Source organism: Diabrotica undecimpunctata, chromosome 2 (assembly GCF_040954645.1).
Source record: "Diabrotica undecimpunctata isolate CICGRU chromosome 2, icDiaUnde3, whole genome shotgun sequence".
Taxonomy (NCBI): domain Eukaryota; kingdom Metazoa; phylum Arthropoda; class Insecta; order Coleoptera; family Chrysomelidae; genus Diabrotica; species Diabrotica undecimpunctata.
The window spans coordinates 115,650,129-115,674,946 of record NC_092804.1 but is presented as its reverse complement, the minus strand read 5'-3'; the positions used below and the strand labels follow the sequence as shown (position 1 = coordinate 115,674,946).

Here is a 24,818-nt window from a genome sequence, read left to right as displayed (position 1 = left end):
ATGTTGAGTTCGGTAAACAACACTTCTGTGCTGGTTTTCCCGCGCCCAATACATAGTAATGGAAGGATTATGTCTCCCTACTAACGAAACAGAAGATTCACCAATGCATAAAATGTTTTTAATAAAATTGGGTCCAACCTTCGTTATTATAGTTTGACAAAATTCCATTGTTCGAAAGTGATCGTCTGGATAAAGCTGCTGCATTTCGAATATTTAAAATAATTGTAACCGTGCTCTTTCCATACTTTCTTTACAGTAACATTGCTAACATATAACTCTCTAGCAACGCTTCTACTTGAACGTGTTGAATCTATCTCTCAAAATTTTAACAATATTATGAATTGACTGTACGCAAGGAATTGGTTTCCCCTGAAAATAAATCTACAGACTGTTGTCCAGAATTACCAGCATAAAACTATTTTAATATTTGTACTTTTTCTGCGGACGTATAAACAGACATGTTGTTTACAACAATAAATTAAAAATCTACGCTGTTAGCGCTTTAAACAACCACTGTCATAATGACAAATTTTTGGCGACGGGTCAACTGAGCAGGTTCGTGGATAGTGGACGGCGCGCAGTGTTGCCATTTATAGTGTGTATATCTAACTTAAAACTTAACGTACTGTATTAGGAGAAATAGGTTTATTTCAAACAAATATAATATACAGGGCGCCCCGCAATTGTTAACCCATGGTAGGAAATTGAAATTTTGGTTAGCTTTACAGTAAATTCTGAAGTAAGTACTCTGGATTATCTGCAAGTACTTTTGTCTATTTTCTAGCTAGGATTTTAAGAGCTGTAAATAACGAAAGGGTAGAAGCTTCTTTAGTTTTAAACTTGATTAATTTCATATTTTTCAAACCTTATCGAATGCTTTAGATATGATAACACCCTATTTGCTCTTTGAACGTTTTTTATGAGTGTGTTTAAAATAGGAGTATTTTTGGAAGATAAAACGGCGGTAAATGTAGTAATATATTCTACTTTTTTTGTTTATTAACAAGATCTATACCCTAATCTTTAGGTATAGGATATCCAGGAAAATGGCTGATGAATAAAAATATATTTAAATTTTACAAATTAGCTCAGAACACTTTATGAATCAGAACTGGGCCAGTATTATTAAATAAAATATTTTTTTGGGCTTCTGAACATGCGTTTGCAATTTGGCATTTATCAACTTACTCTTTATATTGTAAATAGGTTTCAATTCTCATCTCTTCTATCTTGAACGTTGTTTTCTTGCGGTTTGTTATATTTATTAGTAAAGATATTTTTTGTTTGGCTATTTAGATTAAAGAGAATTTTACATCTCCTTACTTAATATTATGTTAAATTAATTACATTTTTGTAAATATTTGATATTGATCTCATGGAAGGGATAGAAAATGGGACAAAGTTTTTATACCTACCATGAGTTTCTCGGAAAGAAAGAAGCATCAATGAAAATTGACAAACAAATTGGAAGTAAGTAAAACCCGATTTCAATAAGTCAGAAGAGCAGGCAGTATTTATTAAGTCACGAAACAAATGACCATATACAGTGCCTTAAAACTCTAGTTGAAAAGTCTATCGAATATAATAGATCCCAATAGACCCCTGAATGACAACCAAACATGTGAGTTGCTCAGAAGAGTAGCTCAGTTTTAATCTATAATTAAGTAAACAGGAAGCAGCAATTAAGGTGGTTCGGATAATTAGTAAGAACGGTAGACAATAGACAAGTAAAGAAAGCCTGGTAAGCTAGAAATAAAAAAAGAGGTCCAGGGGATGACCCAACAAAACGTGGACGGTGTGGTAGAGAAGAGCCTGAATAAAATAGAAAAAGCTGCCGACAATAGTTAAGACAAGAAATAAGAAGTTATAGTACTATAATAAAAGGTATACTAAATTGTTTGAATGTAAGTATATATTTACAAAGAGACTCCGAAAAGTAACAAAACTCTAGAAATTTGGGGCAAAATACATAACAAATAATATTCTCTGATGAAAGGCTACCACCCCATGTTTACGAATCTAAGGCAATAAAAACAAGCAACGTTTGAGTGGCACAACATGAAACCATGTCTGTAAACTATCGATAATACAATAATAGATAAGGAGTAAAAGTTTACTATTAAACGTTTCATTGAAAGTAATAAAGTATACTTTTTTCTACTAATTTTTTTTGAATCGATATTGTTCCTTTAACGGGTTAAATCTCATGTTTAAATAGTGACTATATATCGTACATGATCGATAAGAACAATTAGTCTAGAGCAATAAAACTACTTTATTTCTATTGCTAAACATTTTAATTCATAACCATTTAACCAGTCCGTTCAGTATTATTTAATAAATTAATATTTTTCATTAAGTAAAAGAGTATCTTAGAATACATATCGAATTAAAATATCTACAAACTAAATCATCATTTTCTTCTATTCATTTCACTACCATTGCTCTTTCTCTTTTCTTGGGTGTAGGCTCTAGCAGTTCATCCACAGAACGACAAGATTCAACTGAATCTAGCGATAATGCAGCAGCTATTAATCAACCACCAATGCCGCAACGACCATCGATCGTTATAGATTCTTCTCAGTTACCTACGGTCCTACGAGAAGTACTTCCATCAGCTGAATCGAAAGGTAGTCTCCATATGCAGTCGGAAACTATGTGTTAGTTCTAGTTCGTATTTTACTGCAGCCGTTTCCAAATCATATTAAAAGTTGAATGAACAATATACATATAATTTTTAATCTATAATGAAATATTATTTAGTAAATAATATCTTAACTACTATTCTAATTTTGTTACACGTTTTGTGAATATTTATAGATGCTGCTAATTTCGGCTAGGTTGTGAGTAAAGATAAGCAAATTTTATACTTCAAAACTATAACCCTTAAATATCATGTTATACTGCGTGAAGATCAATCCAATAAAAACCATCAATTTAGGAAAATTATTCTTCCGCAGTTAATTAGATCACAGTCCATCCAGTTGAGATTTGACATGTATATTAAACAAGTTTGGTTGCCGTAAGTTGAACGTTGAAAATGATAATCATTGTGGTTTATTTATATACCTAATTAATTTTCATCAAATGTTCATCTGATTTACCACCTTATTTAATCTAATTTAAGAAATCAACGTTAAATTTTGAATTAGAGTATTTAGTAGTATTGTTCGTATTGTATTTCGATGTTCTTGCGAACAGCACAGAATTGTCTGCATATCTAATGTTATTTATCACTTCTCCAATGACGATTATTCCTTCATTTGCGTTTAATAAAACTTCCTGGCAAATGTATTCACTATAGACTTAGACAGTAGTGCAATAATACAACCTTGTCCAACTCCCCGTGTTGCTCTTATTACGTCTGAAACTTCATCGTCTATTCTTATATTTTCTCACTGATTCCAATATAAATACAGAAATATTCTCATATATTTATCATGCCTTTGCTCTCAAGCAAGCATATCTTTAAGTAAATCATGGCGTACTCTGTCAAAACCTTTTCAAAATCTATGAAACAGGCGTGTATCTTTTGGATTTCTGTCCAAGCATCGCTGTGTGGGAGCATTTAGAGCAAACGTGTCAAAACAATGCACCTAACGTGTGCAAAATTGTAACGTTTAGATAGCCCAAAAATATACAGCTAATTTTCTTTTCCCAAATTGACGTCAAATTGACACGAAAATTGATTCGTGTTTTCATATATTGCAGCACATAATTAAAAAATAATATAATTGGAAAGCACCATCTGATATTTTATCATGGCAATATAGACGGCGATGGACTAAAAAGCTTAGACCCTCTAAAACATAATAAAGTCTTAAAAATATTTAAATAACCGTTATAGTTAACGGTCCTAGTATTTAGATCTGGAATTAATTCTCACTCTGAATCAAGCCATCAGTTTTGATATTTTGGCTAATATTTTGATTCTTTGTGTATGATTAACATAACCTGAGTATGTTGTTCATTGAATCAACTTTTAATATGAATACCTTTTATATAGGTAAAAAAACTATTTCTCTTAGTAAAAAGTGTTCGGCTGAATATTGAAAATTTTCTGAGTGTTTTTGTGAAAGATTGTAAATTTATATAAAAGAAAGCAGCTAAACATCAATACTTGATTTAACAAGTAGAACTCTTAGCTCTTAAGTATTTAAAAAATAAAGAATTTCTTATAGAGTAGACAATAATACGATTGCATGAATAAATAATATATTTGTGATAAGGGTGTTCTCAGTTAATAATCTTCCTTATCTTCTACGAATACTATAAAATTATGTTGTTAATTAAATATCACGATTGTTTCTAGTCAAAAGTACATTTTTATCGGGGTTTACAGATGCTGCTTTGGAATTATTTGCAGCAATTGTGGCAGACACTATCCAATGCCGTAGACGTATTTCAGAAAAGAGGACGAACGTAGATGTGTCCTCGTATCGTTTCAATAAATCACTGATGATCTTTCTCGAATATATGTGCTATATGTACTAGTCTCGTGTGTTCTGACACGGCTGATTTTTCACATCGACCAATACAAGTTCTCTTTGTATTGAGTCAAACAAATCTTTACACTACAATTTGTTCCAATACACACTGAACCACAAATGTAAGGAAATGCAGTAAATTTTTGGAGTTCATAACGGTTATTTTGGATCTTATACTGATCTTAGAGTGTTTCTTGTATCGTTTTCCTTGGTTTGAATATGTACTCAACTTAAGATTTTGGTGTTTCGATATGTAACATTTTTAACATACGACAATAAATTTTTACGTTTTGGTTCTTGTAGTTGGTCAATGTTGCAGTTGACTGTTTTTTTGGCCTTTATATAGCTTGATGTCTCTTGGAGCATAACCAATAATATTTAGGTTTACATTTGAGTAACACAATGTGCTAACGTTTTTGTGACGCCTCTCTTTTGTTTAGGGTAGTGATTCGAGTTGGTTTTCACACGGTATACCGAAAACCAATGCATATTCTTGTATGCATTGGTTTTCGGTTAATAAGTTATAAAACTTTACCAAATCATGCTATCTGAATATATGAAGTTTAATATTTTGTAGAAGATTTCCGTTCTAGAAAAAGCGTTGTGACGAAACATTTATGCTCCAATGGACGGTATGGGTCTATACGTCAACTATGGGTCTCTTCAAAAAGAGTCAACTGCAATTTATAGAAATAACGAAAACCACATGGTAAAGCTTTCTAACTGTATATTAAAAATACAGAGGGTATTGACAAAATCTTAGCAAAATACGATGTTCATACGTTCATTTTCAAACCAACAAAGACTACACGAAAGTCTAAGATTCGAGTTGTTCATAAAGTTATACACTGGAATTTACCGTATTCGCTGTAGCTGTGATTCAATGTTCAAAGGAATAACAATGCCATGAGGCACACAACGATACATCGATATTCAAATAACATTTAGTGTGCGTTGATTTTCGATAAACTCTATGTCAAAAGTTTTTCGTTCAATTTTCTTTCTTTTAAAACATCTAAAAATTCAACCACTTGTTGGTTCTTGGATTTTAGAAAATTCAAATATAAAAAATTTGTAAGTTCCTTCTTCCTATGGCTCTAGATCACAAAAGTGTCACATCGAGCATTTCATTGTCACTCCATCATTCTTTGTCTAAAACAAAAAGTATCGAAAACAAAATAAAAATGTTTTCCCCAAACGCACGGAGCATTTAAATATTAATTCAAACCAATGAACAAATTCCGAGAGGCATTTATGGCTACATGTAGCGCTACACACACAAAAGCGATGGCTATAATATAGGTACTCAAGGAAGACCATTGGTAGTTTAGGGCAATGATATGAGATCAAGTCTTTGTCTTTAGTAATGTTTGCCTAGTTGCAAATGAAATGTCAGAAACAAACAATTCCGGAATAGTAACTATAAAATCCTACAAAAATGTATCTTTTTAAAACACCGGCTCCCAAGGTCTACACATTTCGAAATGGTTATATCACCATGTTGACTTTACTATTATAAACATAAAAAAGTCATTCCATTTTCAATTCTACCATATGTTTCTTATCAATAATGTATCTATAATCAGGTTTATTATTGGATGTCGATAAAACGGAAGTACATATTATAAACTATCACGTAAAAATGTTTCTAAATCTTTTCTAGATGAACTAATACTACTAAAACTAAAGTCTGAACATACGTACCTCACCATTATCGTTATATAATGTAACATAACAGTAACATATCCCCGACATTCTTCGCAAATAGCGAAGTACTTGGTATTTTTATAATTTTAAATACTTTCGCCGGAAATCGATCCCCGGACATTCTGCTTGGTTATCAACATCCTACCGTAAGACATCAGACCGCGTCTGTTCTACTTTTTTTAAATAGCTTTTTACTGATTTTTCAATGATTTAGAACTTCTTCGTATTGTTAATGATCTTTTAAGTATACAGGGTGGTCCTTAAGTAATTGTACAAACAGAAACCGTAGATTCTGCACTTTAAAATATTACGATTTAAGTCAACTTGCTTTAATAAAATGTTGATATTAAGAAAGATACAGGGTGTTAAAGTGGAAATTTAAAATTTTATTTTTCGCTATAACTTTTACGTTTGTAAATATTTTTAGACAAAAATTTACAATTGGATGCTTTTAAGTAGGATAAATTATAATTTTATACATACTTTAATGTAACTGATAGAGGGCGCCACATATGTCACATGTGTGGCATAACTGTGCGCGTAACTTTTTTGTTCTTTAAGTCAGCTCTACTTGTGTTAAAAAATATTAAATATACATTATTTTTACAATGAAAAGGTATACTTGTTAGTAACCTTAAAATTCAACCTTTTTCGAGATAATCGCATTTTATAAGTCAGCTGCATAATAATATTTGTGCGGTAAAGCACTGAATATCTGTAGATAAGCATAATTCACAGTTTATTCTTATGAAAACAACTCAAAGATGATAATGTTATACCACAAAAGGCTTTGTTATGGCTGCTAAATGTCTTATTGAAGAAACGATTCTTCATCTTCTTCTTTAGGTGCCGTGTCCGTATTCAGACGTTGGCCGTCATTATGTTTACAATTTCCCTTTTCTATCGCTTCTTAAGTTTCTATACTGGCGTTGTATTACTTTTTCTCTATTGTAAAATGCTGAAAACCCAAAATATGTGGTTTATGAAAGATGGTATACCTCCAGATTCTAGAGAGAAGGCAGTGAGACCTAAATACAACTTTTCTGGACGTTGAATTGGTCGTGGTAGTCATAATCCTCAGCAATGTGGTGAGATATTGATATAATTATTTAATTTATAAAAAATCTCAAAAGAATACTTATTATTCATTACACAGTAAACACACAGGCAATTTAGTTCATCATAATATTAGTTCGTTAGTAAATCATAATAGTCCATTTATTCGAGATGTAATTATAGTTACTCGTAAGCTGTAACGTAATCATATAAATAAGTAATGTCATCGATAGGTTATTCCGTGTGTATATAAGTAACCAATGAACGAGATACATCACAGTTTAATACATTATTTAACCTCTGCGTAGTTCCACAATATACCATAAGATTTGGATATGTAGCCAAAATAATATATTCATCCATTATACATTATAGCCACCACGTAGCCCAGAATTTAATCCGCTTGATTTTGGTGTATGGGACGCATTAAATCAACGTGTTTATAAGAATCCCATAAACATTCGCAACCAACTGTGGGAAGAAATAAATACTGCAGCAGTTTCTTTAGAACCAATGATGCTATTTAATATGAGATGATCTTTTTTGGAATATTATGACAAATGAATTAGAGAAAATGGTGGACATATCGAACACTTACTTTGACAAAAAGTTATGTTATTTAGTTTAACAATTTCTTAATTTGGTTTGTAAACAAAATGTTTTGATTATGACTTTAATTTAATATAAAACGTAAAATGGTTTATGTAAAATCCTATTATTCTGTTATTTTGTCAAATCCTATTATTAATTATCCTGCTGATATATTTATTTTATTTAATATTTCGTTAACTATTAACTTTAGTTAAAGGTATTTTATATCAAAATTCAGAAATATTATTGTTTTTGTATATTTTGCCTTCGTTGCCTGGAGTAATTGCCTTAAATCAGAATTATGCAGCTGATTTTTAAAATGCGATTATCTCGAAAACTGTTAAGTTTTGAAGTTATTAACAAGTATATCTTTTTTTTGTTAAAATAATGTATCTTTAACATTTATTATCACAAATATAGGTAACGTAAAGAGCAAAAAAGTTAAGTACAAATTTATGCCACATATGTGGCATATGTGGTGCCCTCTATTAGCCACATCAAAATGTGCATCAAATTATAATTTCTCATATTTAAAAGTACCCAGTTGTAAATTTTTATACATAAATGTTTACAAACGTGAAAGTTATAGCGAAAAATAAAATTTTAAATTTGCATTTTAACACCCTGTATCTTTCTTAATATTAACATTTTATTAAAACAATTTGGCTTAAATCGTAATATTTTAAAGTGTAGAATCTACTGTTTCTTTTTGTACAATTACTTAAGGACCACCCTGTATATAAAGAATGTGATATGACGGAATTCGATGGATCCGTTATAGGGAAAGTACATACCAGGAGATATATATATATATATATATATATATATATATATATATATATATATATATATATATATATATATATATATATATATATATATATATATATATATATATATATATATATATATATATATATATATATATATATATATATATATATATATATGTGTGTGTGTATATAATTTCAGGGCTCAAATTCTTCTTATATGTTCTATCATATTCATATATAAGGTTTAACTATGTTATATTTACATACACAGAAAAAAAATTGAGACATATATCAATTATTAAATGCAGTAGTTCGATTTGAACAACCCCACAGAAAACAATCTGTCATTCAATGTAAACGTTGCCAACATTAGAGACATTCGGGAAATCAGTGTACACTACAATATCGATGCAGCAAATTTTAAGGGATGTCAAGTCTACCAGGACATCTTAAATAAAAAAAAGAGTACTTACAAGAAATGATGCACTACAAACACTAAGAATCCAGCTAGAACAGATCAAGCACCAAATGAGGCAAGCAGTATAGAAAACTTTCCACAAGCATCAGGTACTTATGCTAGTGCCACCAAAACAACGAGATCTATAACAAAAAAGCAAAATGGACCAGATACAATCCAAAATAGTACAACACGATACTTACAATGTATAATAGAACAGCAACAAACTACAATAAACCAAATGGTCCGGGAAGTCAGTGAACTTAAATAATAGTTAAAATAGACCATCACAAATAATTGTAATGTCTAAGCTACTTACTATAGCACTATGGAACGCAAACAGTATAAAGCAACACAAACATGAAATAGAAGTATTCCTAGTAACCCTCAAGATTGACATACTTTTAGTCTCTGAAATACACCTTACCTCAAAAACTAGCTTCAGAATCCCAAATTTTGACGTATACAATGCAGGCCATCCAAATGAGGACAGACTAGTCAGAGCTCGAGCGGCTGTATTAATTAGAAATTGAATTAAACACTACCTCCTTAAAAAAGTAAAAAAAGTGGCATGCAGGCAACCAGAGTGGTAACAGAGGATTCGAATGGACCCATTACAATAACAGCGGTGTATTGCCCACCAAATTATCAAGCAAATAAAGAAATGTTTACAGAATTATTTAGAAATAACGTTAACGGATTCCTATAAGCAGGAAGCGACTGTAACTCTTAAACACACAAGCTGGGGATCTGGACTAACAGCTCCAGGAAGAGGAAGAAAATACCTGACGATCCCTAATTATGATGTTGCCTCAGAGCATACACCAATAATAGATACGATTCATACAAATATCCAACAAAAACCAAAACCACTGATACTTCACAATCAAGCTACCAACTGGAATCTGTTTAGAGAAATATTAGAAAATGAAGTAAACCTCAACATATCTTTAAAAACGCACCAAGAATTCGAAAACCAAGTACAAAAATTTACAGAATTAATACAGTTTGCCTCGTGAGAATCAACTCCACCATTGGTCAGAACCCAAAACAGAAGTCAATGCCCTCCTAGTATAAGAAAGAAGATTAAAGAAAAACGCCATCTAAAAGAGATCTGACAAAAAGACAAGACACCCTGCAGATAAAACAAACTATAACAGGGCAGTTAAAAGCTTAAAAGACTACCTATCAAGCATTAAAAACGAGAGCTTCCAAAACTATGTCGAAAACCTAACGTCGAGAGAGGATACAAATTACAGCTTATGGAAAGCAACTAAAAATTAAAGCAACCCGAAGAACATATCCCACCTATAAGGAAACCTGATATAATTTGGGCAAAGACAAATAAAGAGAAAGCATAAATCTTCGCTTTACACCTTGAAACAGTTTTTAAACCACTCTCAACACGAGAAGATACAGATGACGAAAGCATAGCCTTTCTTGATTCAAAAACACCATTAGATGAATGAATACAACATATTACAGCAAATGAGGTACAGTACATTATAAAAACAGAGCTGGACCCTAAAAAAGCTCCAGGACACGACTTAATCACTGGGGAAATTATGAAAGAACTACCGCGAAAAGCGTTACTTAAGTCATAAGACTTAAATATTTTCCAGCACAATGGAAGGTAGCGCAACTAATCCTAATCCCAAAACCTGCTAAACGTCAACACGAGCCAACTTGTTACCGACCAATAAGTCTACTGCCTGTCATGTCGAAAATTATGGAAAAATTACTAGTTAAGAGACTAATAAAAATTATTGCAGAAAAAGAACTTCTACCGATACACCAATTTGGATTTAGAGCCAAACATTCAACAATTATAACAGATATATCCGCTGGTAGAATTAATCCAAAACTCTTTTGAAAATAAGCAATATTGCTCAACTGCATTCATCGATGTGAGTCAAGCTTTTGACAAGGTGTTGCATCAGGGACCACTGTATAAACTAAAAAAGGACCTACATCAGAACATGTATGACATACTATTCTTCTTCTTGATGTGCCTATCCTTTACGAATGTTGGCGATCATCATGACAATCTTTATCTTATCTGCAGCAGCGCGAAAAAGCTGCACATATGTTGTATTGAACCAGATTCTGAGGTTCTTTAACCAAGATGTTCTTCTTCTTCCTGGACCTCGTTTTCCAAATATTTTTCCTTGCAGGATGGCTTGAAGGAGAGCATATCTGGATTCATTTCGCATAATATGTCCGAAGAACTGTAACTTTCGAGATTTGATGGTGGTCAGTACCTCTCGGTTCTTATTCATTCTTCTGAGTACCTTCTCATTTGTGACTCAGTCAGTCCACGGGATCTTAAGCATTCTCCGATATAGCCACATCTCAAATGCTTCCAGTTTTCTGCACATATCTTCGTTCAAGGTCCACGATTCAACACCATAAAAAAGGACAGAGAAGACGTAGCATCGCAGCATTCTTACTTTTGTATCAAGAGAGAGGTTGTGATACTGACAATAAAGTACATACAGCCACATTTGCGCGGATGATACCGCAATAATGGCGGTATATTCAGATCCCGTTGTTGCAACAGAACAACAAAGAAAACTTAAATAAAGTCTAGAAATGAACTAAGAAGTGGAAGATAAATCTCAATGAATCTAAATCAAGCCACATAGTATTCGCTAAATCCCATAGCGGTCCACCACTCAACAATGCTCCCCTTTCAACGGTAGATACTGTTAAGTACTTAGGCTTACATATGGACAAGAGACTCATGTGGAAAACTCATATATGGAAAAAAAAATAACATCTTAATAACACATATGTGTGTGTGCGTGTGTGTGTATGTGTGTGTGTTTTTGGTAATTATTTTATGTCTATCTCTCCTGATAATGGAGAGATCAAATGTATTTTCCCAATTTTCTTTATATTTTATGTAATTTAATCTATGAAATCATTAATCACGAATTTATACTGCATGGAATATTTTATCAATCCATTTAGTACTCCCTAGTTTTACTTCTGATATTATGTCGATTTAGTAATAGTCTAAAAAAAATTACATAAATAATTTTTCAACTTAATTTAACCAAAGGGTACACAATAAATGGTATTTTATTGTGTCTTGAAAATGACCCGAAGTATTAAAAAAATCAAAAATGAATGGAAAAAATTGCAAATATTATATGTAGATCCAATTATACACAGCAGATAGACAATCATTAGCTCGCTACGAATTAATATCTAAATCATCCATCCATGTATTGTTTTTAAATATATTTAGAGCTCTACCAAACAATGAGTGGTCTGAAGCGGTGACGAGATATCAATGTGACATGGGCCTGACCGACGTTTCGATCAAACTAGTAGAGTTTCTTATTTTAGAAAAGCGGTGCCATCATCAAGCGGCGGACTAACAGAAAGATGAAATCACTAAAACATCTGCACAACGAAGTGGTTTTTTAGGGAGCGGCATTCCCAATTTTAACGTAAAATTATGATCTCAACTATTTATTTCTCTATCGAATAGTTTGGAACGTATTTTTTCTCGGTAGCGGTGAATATTTTTATCATTAAAAAATTAATGAAAACTGTTGAATGAGACAAAATTTGATTGAATTATCTAAAAAATAAATTTTAAGAAAAATGTAGAGAACGAAGATTACGGAAAAATCCAATTGAAGCAAAATTTATGAAAATAAACTGAGAAATAAATAGCATATTACATAATAAATACTGTTATAATCGTTAAGATAACCAACGTATTTTGTAATAATTACTAATCGTTAGTGCTGCATGCTCGTTTAAAGCTTGTATAGTTACCTTGTCATTCAACAGCCCTTGACTCATTAAAGTAATTTTTACATGTCAAACTTTTAGTATGTAATAGATTTGTATCATCAGCGTATCTTTGGCTAATGACTGAAAGCTTACGCACACCCTCTAGCTTAATTCTTATATATTTAATTTTTCCGCAAACTATAATTTTCATCTTGTGCTAACAACTCATGTTCTACAAAATTCAGTGCTGATATATCTATATAACCATTCTATATCGACTCAACGTTTTTTGGCATCCTTTCGGTTTTATAAATAACAGTTTTAATTCCTGTAAAGTCGGCGGTTTTCCTACACAACATATTAGAGCGGCTTAATAGCAACACCGCATTTATAAGAAACCCTACCTTAAAACTATAATTAACTTGTGACATTAATTTACAAAATTACGAAAAATACCCAGACAGTCAGTTTTCAATTTAGAGCAGTAGATTCGTTTTTTACAGTCTTAAAACAAAAGTTACTCTTTTCGTAAAAGAAAGAGGAAAGATGAATGATATGCTTTTATAATGGATAATATTGGCGTGAAAGATAGTTAATTAACTTAAACAGATAATAGCAATGTATCACACAGAATAGGAAAAGACTGAACGTCAATAACGGTACCTATGATAACAATTGTAATAATGTAGGAAAACAAATGTTACTTTTGACTTATGTAAGCTGCAATAACTTACAACCTACAAGAGAAATTCAGTATCAGTACCAGTTGATCTAAAAATTTAGTAAATTTTAAAAATATAGAGGGAACCAACTAAACCATTAGTAAACCATTGAAAGTAAAGAAGCACTCTCTATCTCTCCCTCACTCTCTTTCTCTCAGAGGAATCAAGAGTGTAAGGTACCTTAGCCTGGAAGGCATAATGGGATTAAAAGAGAAATGAAAAAATCCAGGTTTAAGTATATTCATCTTGCAAACCGGCACTCAGGTGTGTTGAAGGGCACGCAGGTGTTTTGAAGGGCACAACTGCGAGCTTTGGGACGTGGGTCTACTGATCTTGCATAGGGGATATTTATATCAAAAAGAATGGAAATTAAAACGTACCAACTAAAATGGAAGGGCGCCACCTTGTTTTTAAAACTAAAATGCATACATAGTTACAAAGAACGAGAAACAAACACACTTACCTTATATGGTTGTCCTTCATTTCTGTCAGAATTATCTTATTATTTCCCAAAAGAAATCTTATTGTTCCCATTTTTACGGGCCAAGTACTAAATTTTTGCGATCTACGACCCCCCTTTCGGTTCGGTCTCCCCAACTACAGTCGACCTACCTTCTCAGCCGCCCAAAGGAAAGTGATGCGATGTAAAAAATTCATTCTCCCATGAGAATGAGTGGAAATTCCTTAAGTGGATTTTTATTTATTCTATGCGTAGAGCGCCGGCCCGTTTCGTTTGAGAAGTCAGCGTTTATTTTAAAATATCTATGGACGAAACAGAGAAAAGACGAATTGAAGAAAAATATAGTAAATTATTCATTTTGAAAGCAGCACTCAACAATTATAAACAGATTCTTGAAGCTGTTTAGTCTACAATTTTTAAAACGTAAAAAGATATGAACTGTTTTTGATTTTTATGATTTACAGGAAGCAAAGAAAATGCTGCAATACAAATAATGGAAATATAATATACTAACTTACCCATATACCTTTGTTCCCAATTGTAGCAGACACATAGGTATTATATGTACATAAACGAAGTTAACCCATTATTATTGAAGACTGAATCGAATAAAACAGAAACTTATTTTTTCAAATTATTTTCGAGAATGATTATTTAAGACTAAATGAAATATATTTGAAACAAATAATCGCGAAAATTCAACTTTAGGTTACAATAATATCGGTATGAATTTATTTTTTAGTAAATTAAATTAAATCGATAATTATCTAATAACTTTATATTTAAAACAAATACCGTCTACTTTAATTTTGAAAAGTGATAAGATCATAATATCGGCAAACCAATTTACTTTACTATTACTATTTTTAATTTCAATAACTACATGTTCCCGTTTTGAGACCATCTAAGAATTATTTGTGCCGGGTAAAATTTACCCAAGCAAGCCAAATTCTTTTATTCTCATACCTTTCTATCCTCTTTTTTTAACGTGTGGGGTGGCAAATTAGCTAAAATATTCAAAGAAAATATTTGACTACTTTTTCAAATACTTGTCTTATACAAATAGTTTTCCTACATGGTCGAAAACCTGCCAAAGAGCCATGCTACCAAATTATCCTCATATTAATCTGATTTGACTATATTTCAACTTGTCTTCTCAGTTACGTCTTTGTCAAAAATTGGAGCTTTGTTTTTTTATTGAAGTTGTTCGGTGCTAAAAATAAATGAGTCATCCTAACAAGAATTGACAGCTTTCATAGTATCCACAAGTGGTCGCCAATATATTTCAAGTTTTGAAGAGAAAATATCTATATTGCAGACCTCCCTTTCCAAATAAGACATTTGCGGTTTGTTTCCTTTTCATAGTTCAATTTTATTCGGGCTCATGTCTAGTTTGACGATAGATATTTTGTTTGACAATATTTTACGAACAATATAATACAACGTGCAGAAACACCGTACCCTGCTCCGCTATACTCATTGTTTTCCGAAGTTTTGAATAATTCCGAACATTTAGATTAAAACTATTCATCATAACTATACAATGTTCTTTATTAATAAAAAATTTTTATTGTTCGCCCATTAATTGCGTATTGTGATATGGAGTTAAAAATGAAATGTATAATAATAAAATAACTTATAATTCTAGATTGATTATCAAATAAAAATGTACAAAAATATTCAGAAAATAAAAAATATAATATAAATAATTTATTATTTTAAGACTATGGAAATTTTTGAAATTGTGTACAGAGTGACACGATAATAGAAGTTAGATGTACACGTAGAAAAATAAATGAATAAGTAGAAACATTGGTAAAATTGTACATAAAGTATAACTGTCCTATACCTAAATCGAACAATGAAGAATTTAACACCATTTTTATGTTATACTCTTAATGACATTTTAGCTGTAAGCTAGTATTATGTAATTCATTTAAATGTACTTATTGATCTTGATTGTAAGACTCTTTTAACTTCCAAGGTAGTTATTATCCTAATTGTGGTTTTTAATAACTCTTTCCGAAGTCCCTAGCAGCGATTTCGGATAGTTTTATAAAAACAGTAGTTTTTGAATTTTCTTCCATATCATTATTGTACAGTTTTCAGTGTCTCAGTGTGTTTATCTCCAACAATTGCTATGTGTTCTTAGCGTACAATTACTTACTGATTGACAAAAACAGAACTATACATATAACATTCCTTAAAATAGGACGGCTACGTTGGATGGGACATATGGAAAAAAGGCGAAATACCAAACAAAACAAGCAAACAAATGCCAGTGGCCAAAACAACAACAGGAAGACTAGAGCTTAGATACATAAAACAAAAAAAAAGGATATAACAATCTTAAAAATAAAAAATTGGAGAAATAAACTAGAAAACAGATCAGAATAGATAAGTATCCTGAAACAGGCCAAGACCCAAAAAGGGTTGTTGAGCCAGTGAGGATGATGATTGGCAAATACATACAGGAACGAATATTTGCAAGCTTTTATAAATATTTTGAAAGGATTTAGTAAAACGCTCTAAGTAATCGAACACTCTTATTATTGCGTTACCGAGGCGATATAGGTATCCTAATAAGCTAATAATATTACCCTGATCTTATAAAATTGTTGTATAAGATCAAGCTTATCCTTATAAGCGAAACCAAAGGAGAAATTTAGAATGGTTGTAGGGCTTACCTACACCAAAAAACAAGCTTCTCCGATAGTCTTTATACAGGTAAAATATGATATATTTGGACTTACGTACTTACTCCTTAAGGTTAGAAATCATATATCAAGATCATACAGATAGACCCTTTAAATCCAATAGGAATGATATAAACGCTTTCTTGTATGTAAGTAATAAAACACATCAAATCGAAACGGACTGATATATCAGCGAAAAACTAATAAAATAGCTAAATGTTTTTTTTTCTCCAGTGAACTGCAAAAAAGGGTCATTCGCAGCAGTAACGTACAAACTTTCCAATCGTCTTGTACTATACAAAATTAAATGGCACAGTCGTAAATGTATATGAGCTCTGAGCTCTTCCGAAGCATTTTTAATAATTTTCTATTAATTACTGCGGTTTTGCGATTTAAAATATCTTTGAATATCTTTTGTATTATAAATCCTCGTTTATTTTTAATAGAGTTTCGGTCATGAGAAAAACATGACTTTTGCTTGCCATGAGAAAACATTTATGTTGTTGAACCACTCTATTACTATTCGAGCGGTATATACTGAAGAATGATACTTTTATAAAAATTAATTATTATAAATATTGACGAATATATCGAACTAATTTCTTACTTGTTGCAAATTAAAATTGTATGGAACTTCTCTTACTGACGATATCGCGTTTAAGATGTATATGTAATGCTCGGCTTTTTAATCGCCCAAGCATTTACCAGCCATTTCCAGGATGTTTAAAGCTTTTCTACTTCCAAACATTAGTAGCACTAAGTACTATAACACCCACTATAAAGGTAGCATTCCGCAACAAGCTGAGGCCGAGATAAGAGATCGTGACAGGCGAGACCGAGACCAAAGGAGCTGTCGCTCCTTAGAGCTAAATCACACGGACGTTTTTTAAGTGACTTTTCGGCGACAAATTGTTGAAGCATATACATTTATATGAGTGCATAGAGACGAGTCGTCATCTACTCCGGCCAGTACCATTTCTCAAGACTCGGTTTATTTGATGTAATTGACTTGCTGAAACAATAAAATTATTATATTTTTTGCTTAACGTAATTCTACCTTCCAATCTCAAGGAGGTTTCCTGACACAGAAGTAAATATACATACCTTAATATAAGAACTAGTCGTTTCTCATGTGGTATGTTTTTCCTCATTACAGTATCATTCTTATTTATGTGACTTTTTAAAACTTCTAACAAAAAATCAAATGTGCTTTTAGACATTCGAAAATAGTTAAAAAAGTTATCATTGTGGTTTCCCGAATCTCTGTACAACAGAAAGAATTAACCTTTACTTCGATCTTCTTTGAGTGGATGAAACCAACCGCCATTCCTTTGTATTTCTCATTAGCAACTAGAGCAATGTTTCTTGTTCAAAATTTATTTTGACACTAAACAATATTCGCAGTCGTTTGTGACTTAAGTCGCCGCGTCGTCGGAAATTAGAACTAGCAGTCGTGTTATTTAACGACAACTAGGCGCCCATATGTGTTAAATCAGATTAAAGCTCAAAAGACGTCCGTGTTTTAGCTCTTAAAATGAATATGATGTAGATCAGATGTAGAAAAAGGCGTGCAACGGCTTCGAAACTTATTTTATTTCGGAGGTCATTATTAGTAAGAAACCATGTACAAATTAGTGCTAAAACAGAAATATCGCGCAGCGACAGATATTTCTAGATCGATTTACTACTGCTCTTGAATGAGACTGAAGAGACACAAGCGACAGTCGTTTGTTGCTTCTTTCTCCCTCTCTCTCTCTCTCTCTCTCTCTCTCTCTCGGGCTGTAAAACAATGTTAATATAATAGCTTTAAGAGCAGACATGAAGAGACTACAATCGGTGTCGCCTGCCTCGATCTCCTGTCTCGGTTGCTTGTTGCAGAATGGTACATTTAGTAGTACTTAACGAATAATTCTCTTTGACTGTTATTTCTATAGTATCATAAACTGGTCTGAATTACAAGTTTCTGCAGTTAAAAAAGCTTGGTTTTTTTAAGTAAGATTGTTTTAAACGTATTTGAGCTCTTCTGCGAGATTAAGGGAATAATGTTTCTTCCCGTTATTCAACAGTAGTTCCAACATATCATACGCAACTTGTACTAGTACTTACTTCAGCACTTCATTTAAAGACATTTTTAAGAATGGTTAAATTTCATTCCGACGAACGACTGAGAAGTCTAGTTCACACCAATAAATGTTTGTGTTTTCGTATTTCGCTTTCGTCAAGTTAAAAAATGAATGTCTATATGTTGAATTATACGAAGTAGCAAAAATGTTGAACAAATCGTTTATTAAATTCAATATTTTCGTAATATGTATTTTGTTGGAGATAAATACACCGAACGACGACTGGTAGGTGGGTGGAACAGATTAGTAGTAAACATTTTGAACAACTCACCTATTATTATTTGATGATATTTTTCCTACACGTACGGTCTTTCTATTCAATTCTTCCTAATGCATCTATTACCTGTACCTAGTATAAAACTACGAGTAAATTAAAATAAAAATAAATCAATCAAACGAATACATATGTATATTCTTATAAATAATATTTTCAAAGGATAAATAAATTTTATAGTCTTGATTTTTAGGAGTTAACGACTATTGTTTTCAGTAGACACTTTTCTACAGTTTTTTAAAAGAGATCTATTTGGTGTATAAAGTAGATGGCATTAAAAAATCAAATATAAATATATTTTTGTGTTAAAAAATATTTTTTCATTTCCAGGCATGGACATTTGAAGCAATACCACTTTATATAAATACGTATAAATCACACTAATTTTTCCATATTTATTAATGAGATATTTTTTCTTTATTTAATATTTAGAAATCTTACATACATTATTTTAGCTTATATATTTTGAATAAAAAGTGTAACAATAAGATTTACACTCAATGCTTTACCTAAAATTTTTAAGTATCAGGATTTGCGTTGATACAAATCAACGCAAATCAACCTTTTTCTAGCTACATGTACTGCTATACGTTCTGGTTTTCAAGAATTGAAAAGCTTTTTGATGTACAAAAAGCTTTTCAAAGTTTTTTACAGCTTTTTGAAGTACAAAACTAAAATCGATTTTGTCCAATATCTCGTGAATTGTTAAACGTTCTTTAAAGAAAATGAATACGTGGCTTTACGGTAAGAGCATATTTAAAAAAGTAACGAAACATTTGTGTCTCCCTAAACATTTTATAAGAGTTATGATCCCTTAAATCCACCCAATTGTTTATTACATTACAAATAAATTATAATTGTGGCACCATTAGTATAACACAATAGTTTTGAAATGTTTTTGCCTCATGTTTTTTTTGAAAATTCAATTCTTATCAAGCGTCTTTGTCATAATGCTTCAAAAATCCTTAGTTACAAAAAGTAAACTACTTGTAATATAAATATATACATACTATATATGAAATATATACATACATATTGTATACTATATATGAAAGTTCATATATTATATGAACTTTCATGTTTTAATAAGGAAAATCGAATAGAAAACCATTCCTTTTGACGAAATTGATTTGCACCTTCAGTGACTTTATCTCAGATATTGTTCGTTCAAAATTTTATATGGATGTAGTTTTTTGAAAAACCCCAGAAGCAAAAGTAAATATGAAAACTTTTGTTTTCAAAACTTCCACAAAATTTATTATAATTTATTATCACTACCTCTGTTTCGGCAGAGTGCCTTTCTCAAGTGGTCTACCTACACAACATAAATTGGCAGCCTACCATGTTACATAGATTAATAGAAATTTCCATGTCAAAAAACAACTTCGAGATTGAATTAGATATCATTAAGCAAATTGCAGTAAACAATGTATACAACGAACACACAATAAATAAAATTTTAAATCAAAAAGAACATAAGAAAGCCCTGAAATTAGTATTTCTACCACCAGAGAAAAAACCCGGTACCTTCTGCTCGATTACATATACAGGCAAGAAATCAACAAAAATAGCCAAACGCATAAAAAAGAAAGGAATAATATCAGCTTTCAGAACAAACAACAACTTAGGCAGATATATTAAGAACAACAAGAGCTAAAAGAAAAAGCACTTACAAACTTAAATGAGGCGACTGTACAAAAACTTACATCGGTCACACTGGTAGAACTTTTAACAAACGGATAGCAGAACACAAAAAGGCTTTCCAAAATAGAAAAACAGATTCTACGTATGCACTTCACCTAGACCATAATCACTCTTTTAATGACCAATTCCAAATCCTTCACATTCAAAATAAAGGTATTGAGCTATCTTTATTAGAATCTACCAAAATTAAGAAATTAAAATATACAGACAATTCTGAATGACCAACTTGAGACAAACAGTTCTCCACTCCTCAACTTATTCAGTTGAAGACTATAAAGTGTAAACGCATACCAAAAATAGATCACTTGAGAACGGCACTTTGCCGAAACAGCTGTAGTGATGATAAATTATAATAAATTTTGTGGAAGTTTTGGAAACAAAAGATTTCAGTACTTTATTGTTAGATAAAAGTAAATAAAATAAGATCTGGACCTCTGCGTGACCAAGAAATAGGATTATCAGGTCTCCATTTAATCAAACGTTCAGTATACTACCCGAAAATATTTTACATAATTTGATTATTGTACTGCGCAGGATGATCTCAATGCCAAGATTGGAAAGGGACAAAGCGGAAAGTGTATAGGAAACTATGGTCTTCGAAATCGAAACGAGAGAGGAGACCGTCTGTTACAATTCTGTCAAGAGCAGTACTTGATTATTACAAACACATTTTTTAAGTTACCAAACAGACGACTGTATACATTACGATCGCCCGCAGATACATCGGAGAAAGTAGTCAGGAACCAGATAGACTACATTATGATCAATGAAAGATACCGTAATGCTATTAAAGCCGTGAAAGCATATCCTGGATGAGATGTGGCCTCAGATCACAATCCACTTATTGCCAAGATTACACTCACCTTTAAAAATATTAAAAGACATCAAAGAATCCCTACGATAGACACAAGAAAACTTAAAGAACCTAAAGTCAACATGAACTGCAGCAAATTGAACACAAACACCAATGATATTGACGAGTACTAGGATCGACTAAAACATTGTCTACTGGAACCCTGTAAAGAAATACTAAAGACTTCCGCAAGGAGAAAAGTAGAATGGATGAATGACGAGATACTCAATATGATGGAACGACGGAGACAAAAACAAAAACAACAATAAAGAAAACCACTTTAAAGGGAAATGTAAAGAGATCGAAGACCTTCAAAATAAATATGATCTGTTTGACCTACACAAGAAAGTTAAAGAGCTGGCAGGACTAAGAAAACAAAATCCCACTCGTGCAATTCTAGATAGACACGGGACTACTATAACACATACGGACGAGAAAGTACAAAGATGGGCAGAATATATCGACGAATTGTTCGATGATGAAAGAGGAGATCTGGAACACATAGAACTTACGTCAGAAGAAATAGATCCATATATTACAAAAGAAGAAATATTACACCCATTAAAAACATTGAAGGGTGGGAAAAGCCCTGGACCTGACATGCTTCCCATAGAAATCATAAAAATTCTAGATGAGAAGCACATTGATGTTTTAGTGACACTCTTGAACCAAATTTATAGTTCAGGCGTATTACCCAAAGAGTGGTTAACGTCGATTTTTATTTGTTTCCACAAAAAGAAAATCGCAAGAGAATACAGCGACTACCGCACCATTAGCTTGATGTCTCATGCGCTAAAACTACTACTAAAAGTCATCCATAACCGAATATATCACAAACTGGACATAGACGTTAATGATACACAATTTGGTTTTCGCGAAGGCCTAGGAACGCGTGAAGCTCTTTTTTCACTTAATATACTGATACAAATATGCCTGGACATCAATCAAGATAAGTACGACATAAACAATTAAAGAATGTCCTGAAATCAAAGAAGATTGACTACAACGACCTCAGGATCATATCAAATTTATACCATAAACAGTGAGCAAAAGTACGTGTTAACGAATAGCTGTCAGAAGAAATTGAAATTAGACGTGGAGTGAGACAGGGATGCGTATTGTCGCCAATTATTTTTAATGCCTACTCCGAAGAGATCTTGAAAAACGCTCTTGAGGGTGAAACAGCTGGAATAAAGGTAAATGGAGTTCCCATTAACAACATTAGATATGCGGACGACACTGTGATCTTAGCCGAAAATATTGAAGATCTTCCGAGACTGGTGACCAGAATAGCGGAGTATGGAAAAGAGTACGGTCTAACAATGAACGTCAAGAAGACGAAATTTATGAGAATATCGAAAACTCAAAGAAATAACGAGAATCTTCTAATAAACGGAACCAAGGTCGAACAAGTGGACAAATATGCATATCTGGGAACAATGATTAACTCCACATATGATTACATTCAGGAGATCAAAATCAGAATAGAAAAAGTTAGAGCAAATTTCAACAAAATGAGAAGAGTGCTATGTACAAGGGATTTAAAATTGGAACTAAGAGTTAGGTTGGCGAGGACCTCGCAACACCCATAAAATTCTTATGTGCCGCACATATTTTGTTCCTTTTTTTAAATGCTCTTATAAAAAAAAACTAAAAAACGTTGATAAAAATATATTTTTATTTTGTAACTTCAAAAGGATGTAACTAAACCATCCTAAAATGGTGATTGATTAAAAATATCAAGTAGAAAAGAGAAAATTAAACAAAAGTGACTATTTACTGAGGTGTTTTGTCTCTTCTATATTTTCTCAATTGTAGCTTGCATTTTTCTTCGATCAACATTTTCAGTTTTCTTTCAATATAGTACACACAAATATAATTTAAGCTGGAACATCTAGTAACTACTAGTATTTTAGGCATACAATGAAAGTGGTTCTTTTTTTTTCTTTAAATACTTAGTAAGATCGCTAAATAATCAGTCGATAGACAAAAAATATTTATTAAAATCAAATTTGGGGAAAATTTTGGTCTAATCGTTTTTTTTGTCAATATGTATATTGTATAAACGTGGACATGTAAAAATATTATATTTTAGACAATTTTGAATTATGTCGAAACAACCAAATCAAAATATATTTATTTTATAGAAATATAGGCCAATAATTCTGATGTAGTATGTACTAATGTGATATTTTACCGATGTAGACTAAAATAGTTGTTTAGACGATATCAGACATTTTACTCTACATCTTTTACCTTTTTAATTTAGGATTCGTAATAAATTGACAATATTAGAGTTATTTATTAAGAAAGGTCCTTAAAACATTTCCATGGGTTTAATGTTGTTTCACGGATTGTAGCTACTTGTAAACTTAAGTTATCTTACCAAATACATCTTTGAAACATTTAAATTTTTGGAAATATCATTGCGTCAAAATTATTTTGGTATTGTGTGCTATTTGATTTTTCAAAAAAGTATATTTTTAAAATACCCAATTAATTAAACTATACACAATATAAACTTGTATCAGTTCTTCTTCTAGAAAAGACTTGATTGTTTTAATTATAAATAAATCTACAAAAACTTATGTGCTGTTTTTTTATTCCTTTATATTTATTGCTATAGGAAGCGTACAAAAGATGGCTGAACACTAAGAATCTTGAAGATAAAGAAATATACAAAGAACAGCAAAGAATATTTAAAGATATGACAAGGAACAACAAAAATGAAACATGGGATGCAAAATGTAAAGAAGTTGACTGTTACATCGGAGGAGCGCGATCATCAGCGCCATGGAAATTAATAAAAACCCTGAAAACCGACACATCAAATAAAAGTCGAATACAGCCCATCCAGATAAATACATGGAAAGATCATTAGGCAAGGGAACTGAATGAAGACAGAGATATTTATAATACTGACTCGCCTCAACGAATATGAGTACAAGGTGAATATGTAAACATGGAAGAAGAACAAATACAACAAGCGCTTAGATCGATGAAGAATAACAAAGCATCCGGGCCGGAGAACATACCAGCAGAACTTCTAAAAAACGGAACACCAAAACTAATAAGCTATCTTAAAGTGCTATTCACAAGATACTTAAATGGGGAAGAAATCCCGAATAGTTGGAAAGAAGCATGGATTACTCCAATTCACAAAAA

At 31.8% G+C, this 24,818-nt stretch overlaps 1 protein-coding gene across 13 annotated transcripts in view; it reads left to right on the top strand.

Annotated features, from left to right (window-relative positions):
- The window catches only part of Trpm (transient receptor potential cation channel, subfamily M), an 888,877-nt gene extending 864,625 nt beyond the window's left edge, over window positions 1-24,252 (top strand). For 11 of the 13 annotated variants that reach the window (XM_072523332.1, XM_072523328.1, XM_072523331.1 and 8 more), the window contains one exon: window positions 2,469-6,498. In XM_072523332.1, coding sequence (XP_072379433.1) covers window positions 2,469-2,665 — 197 coding nt within the window. In that variant the 3' untranslated portion in view covers window positions 2,666-6,498. Of the gene's footprint in view, window positions 1-2,468; window positions 6,499-19,426 lie in introns of those variants that run through there. The other 2 variants (XR_011950088.1, XM_072523326.1) reach the window with 2 other exon arrangements.
- Window positions 24,253-24,818: the final 566 nt, after the last annotated feature.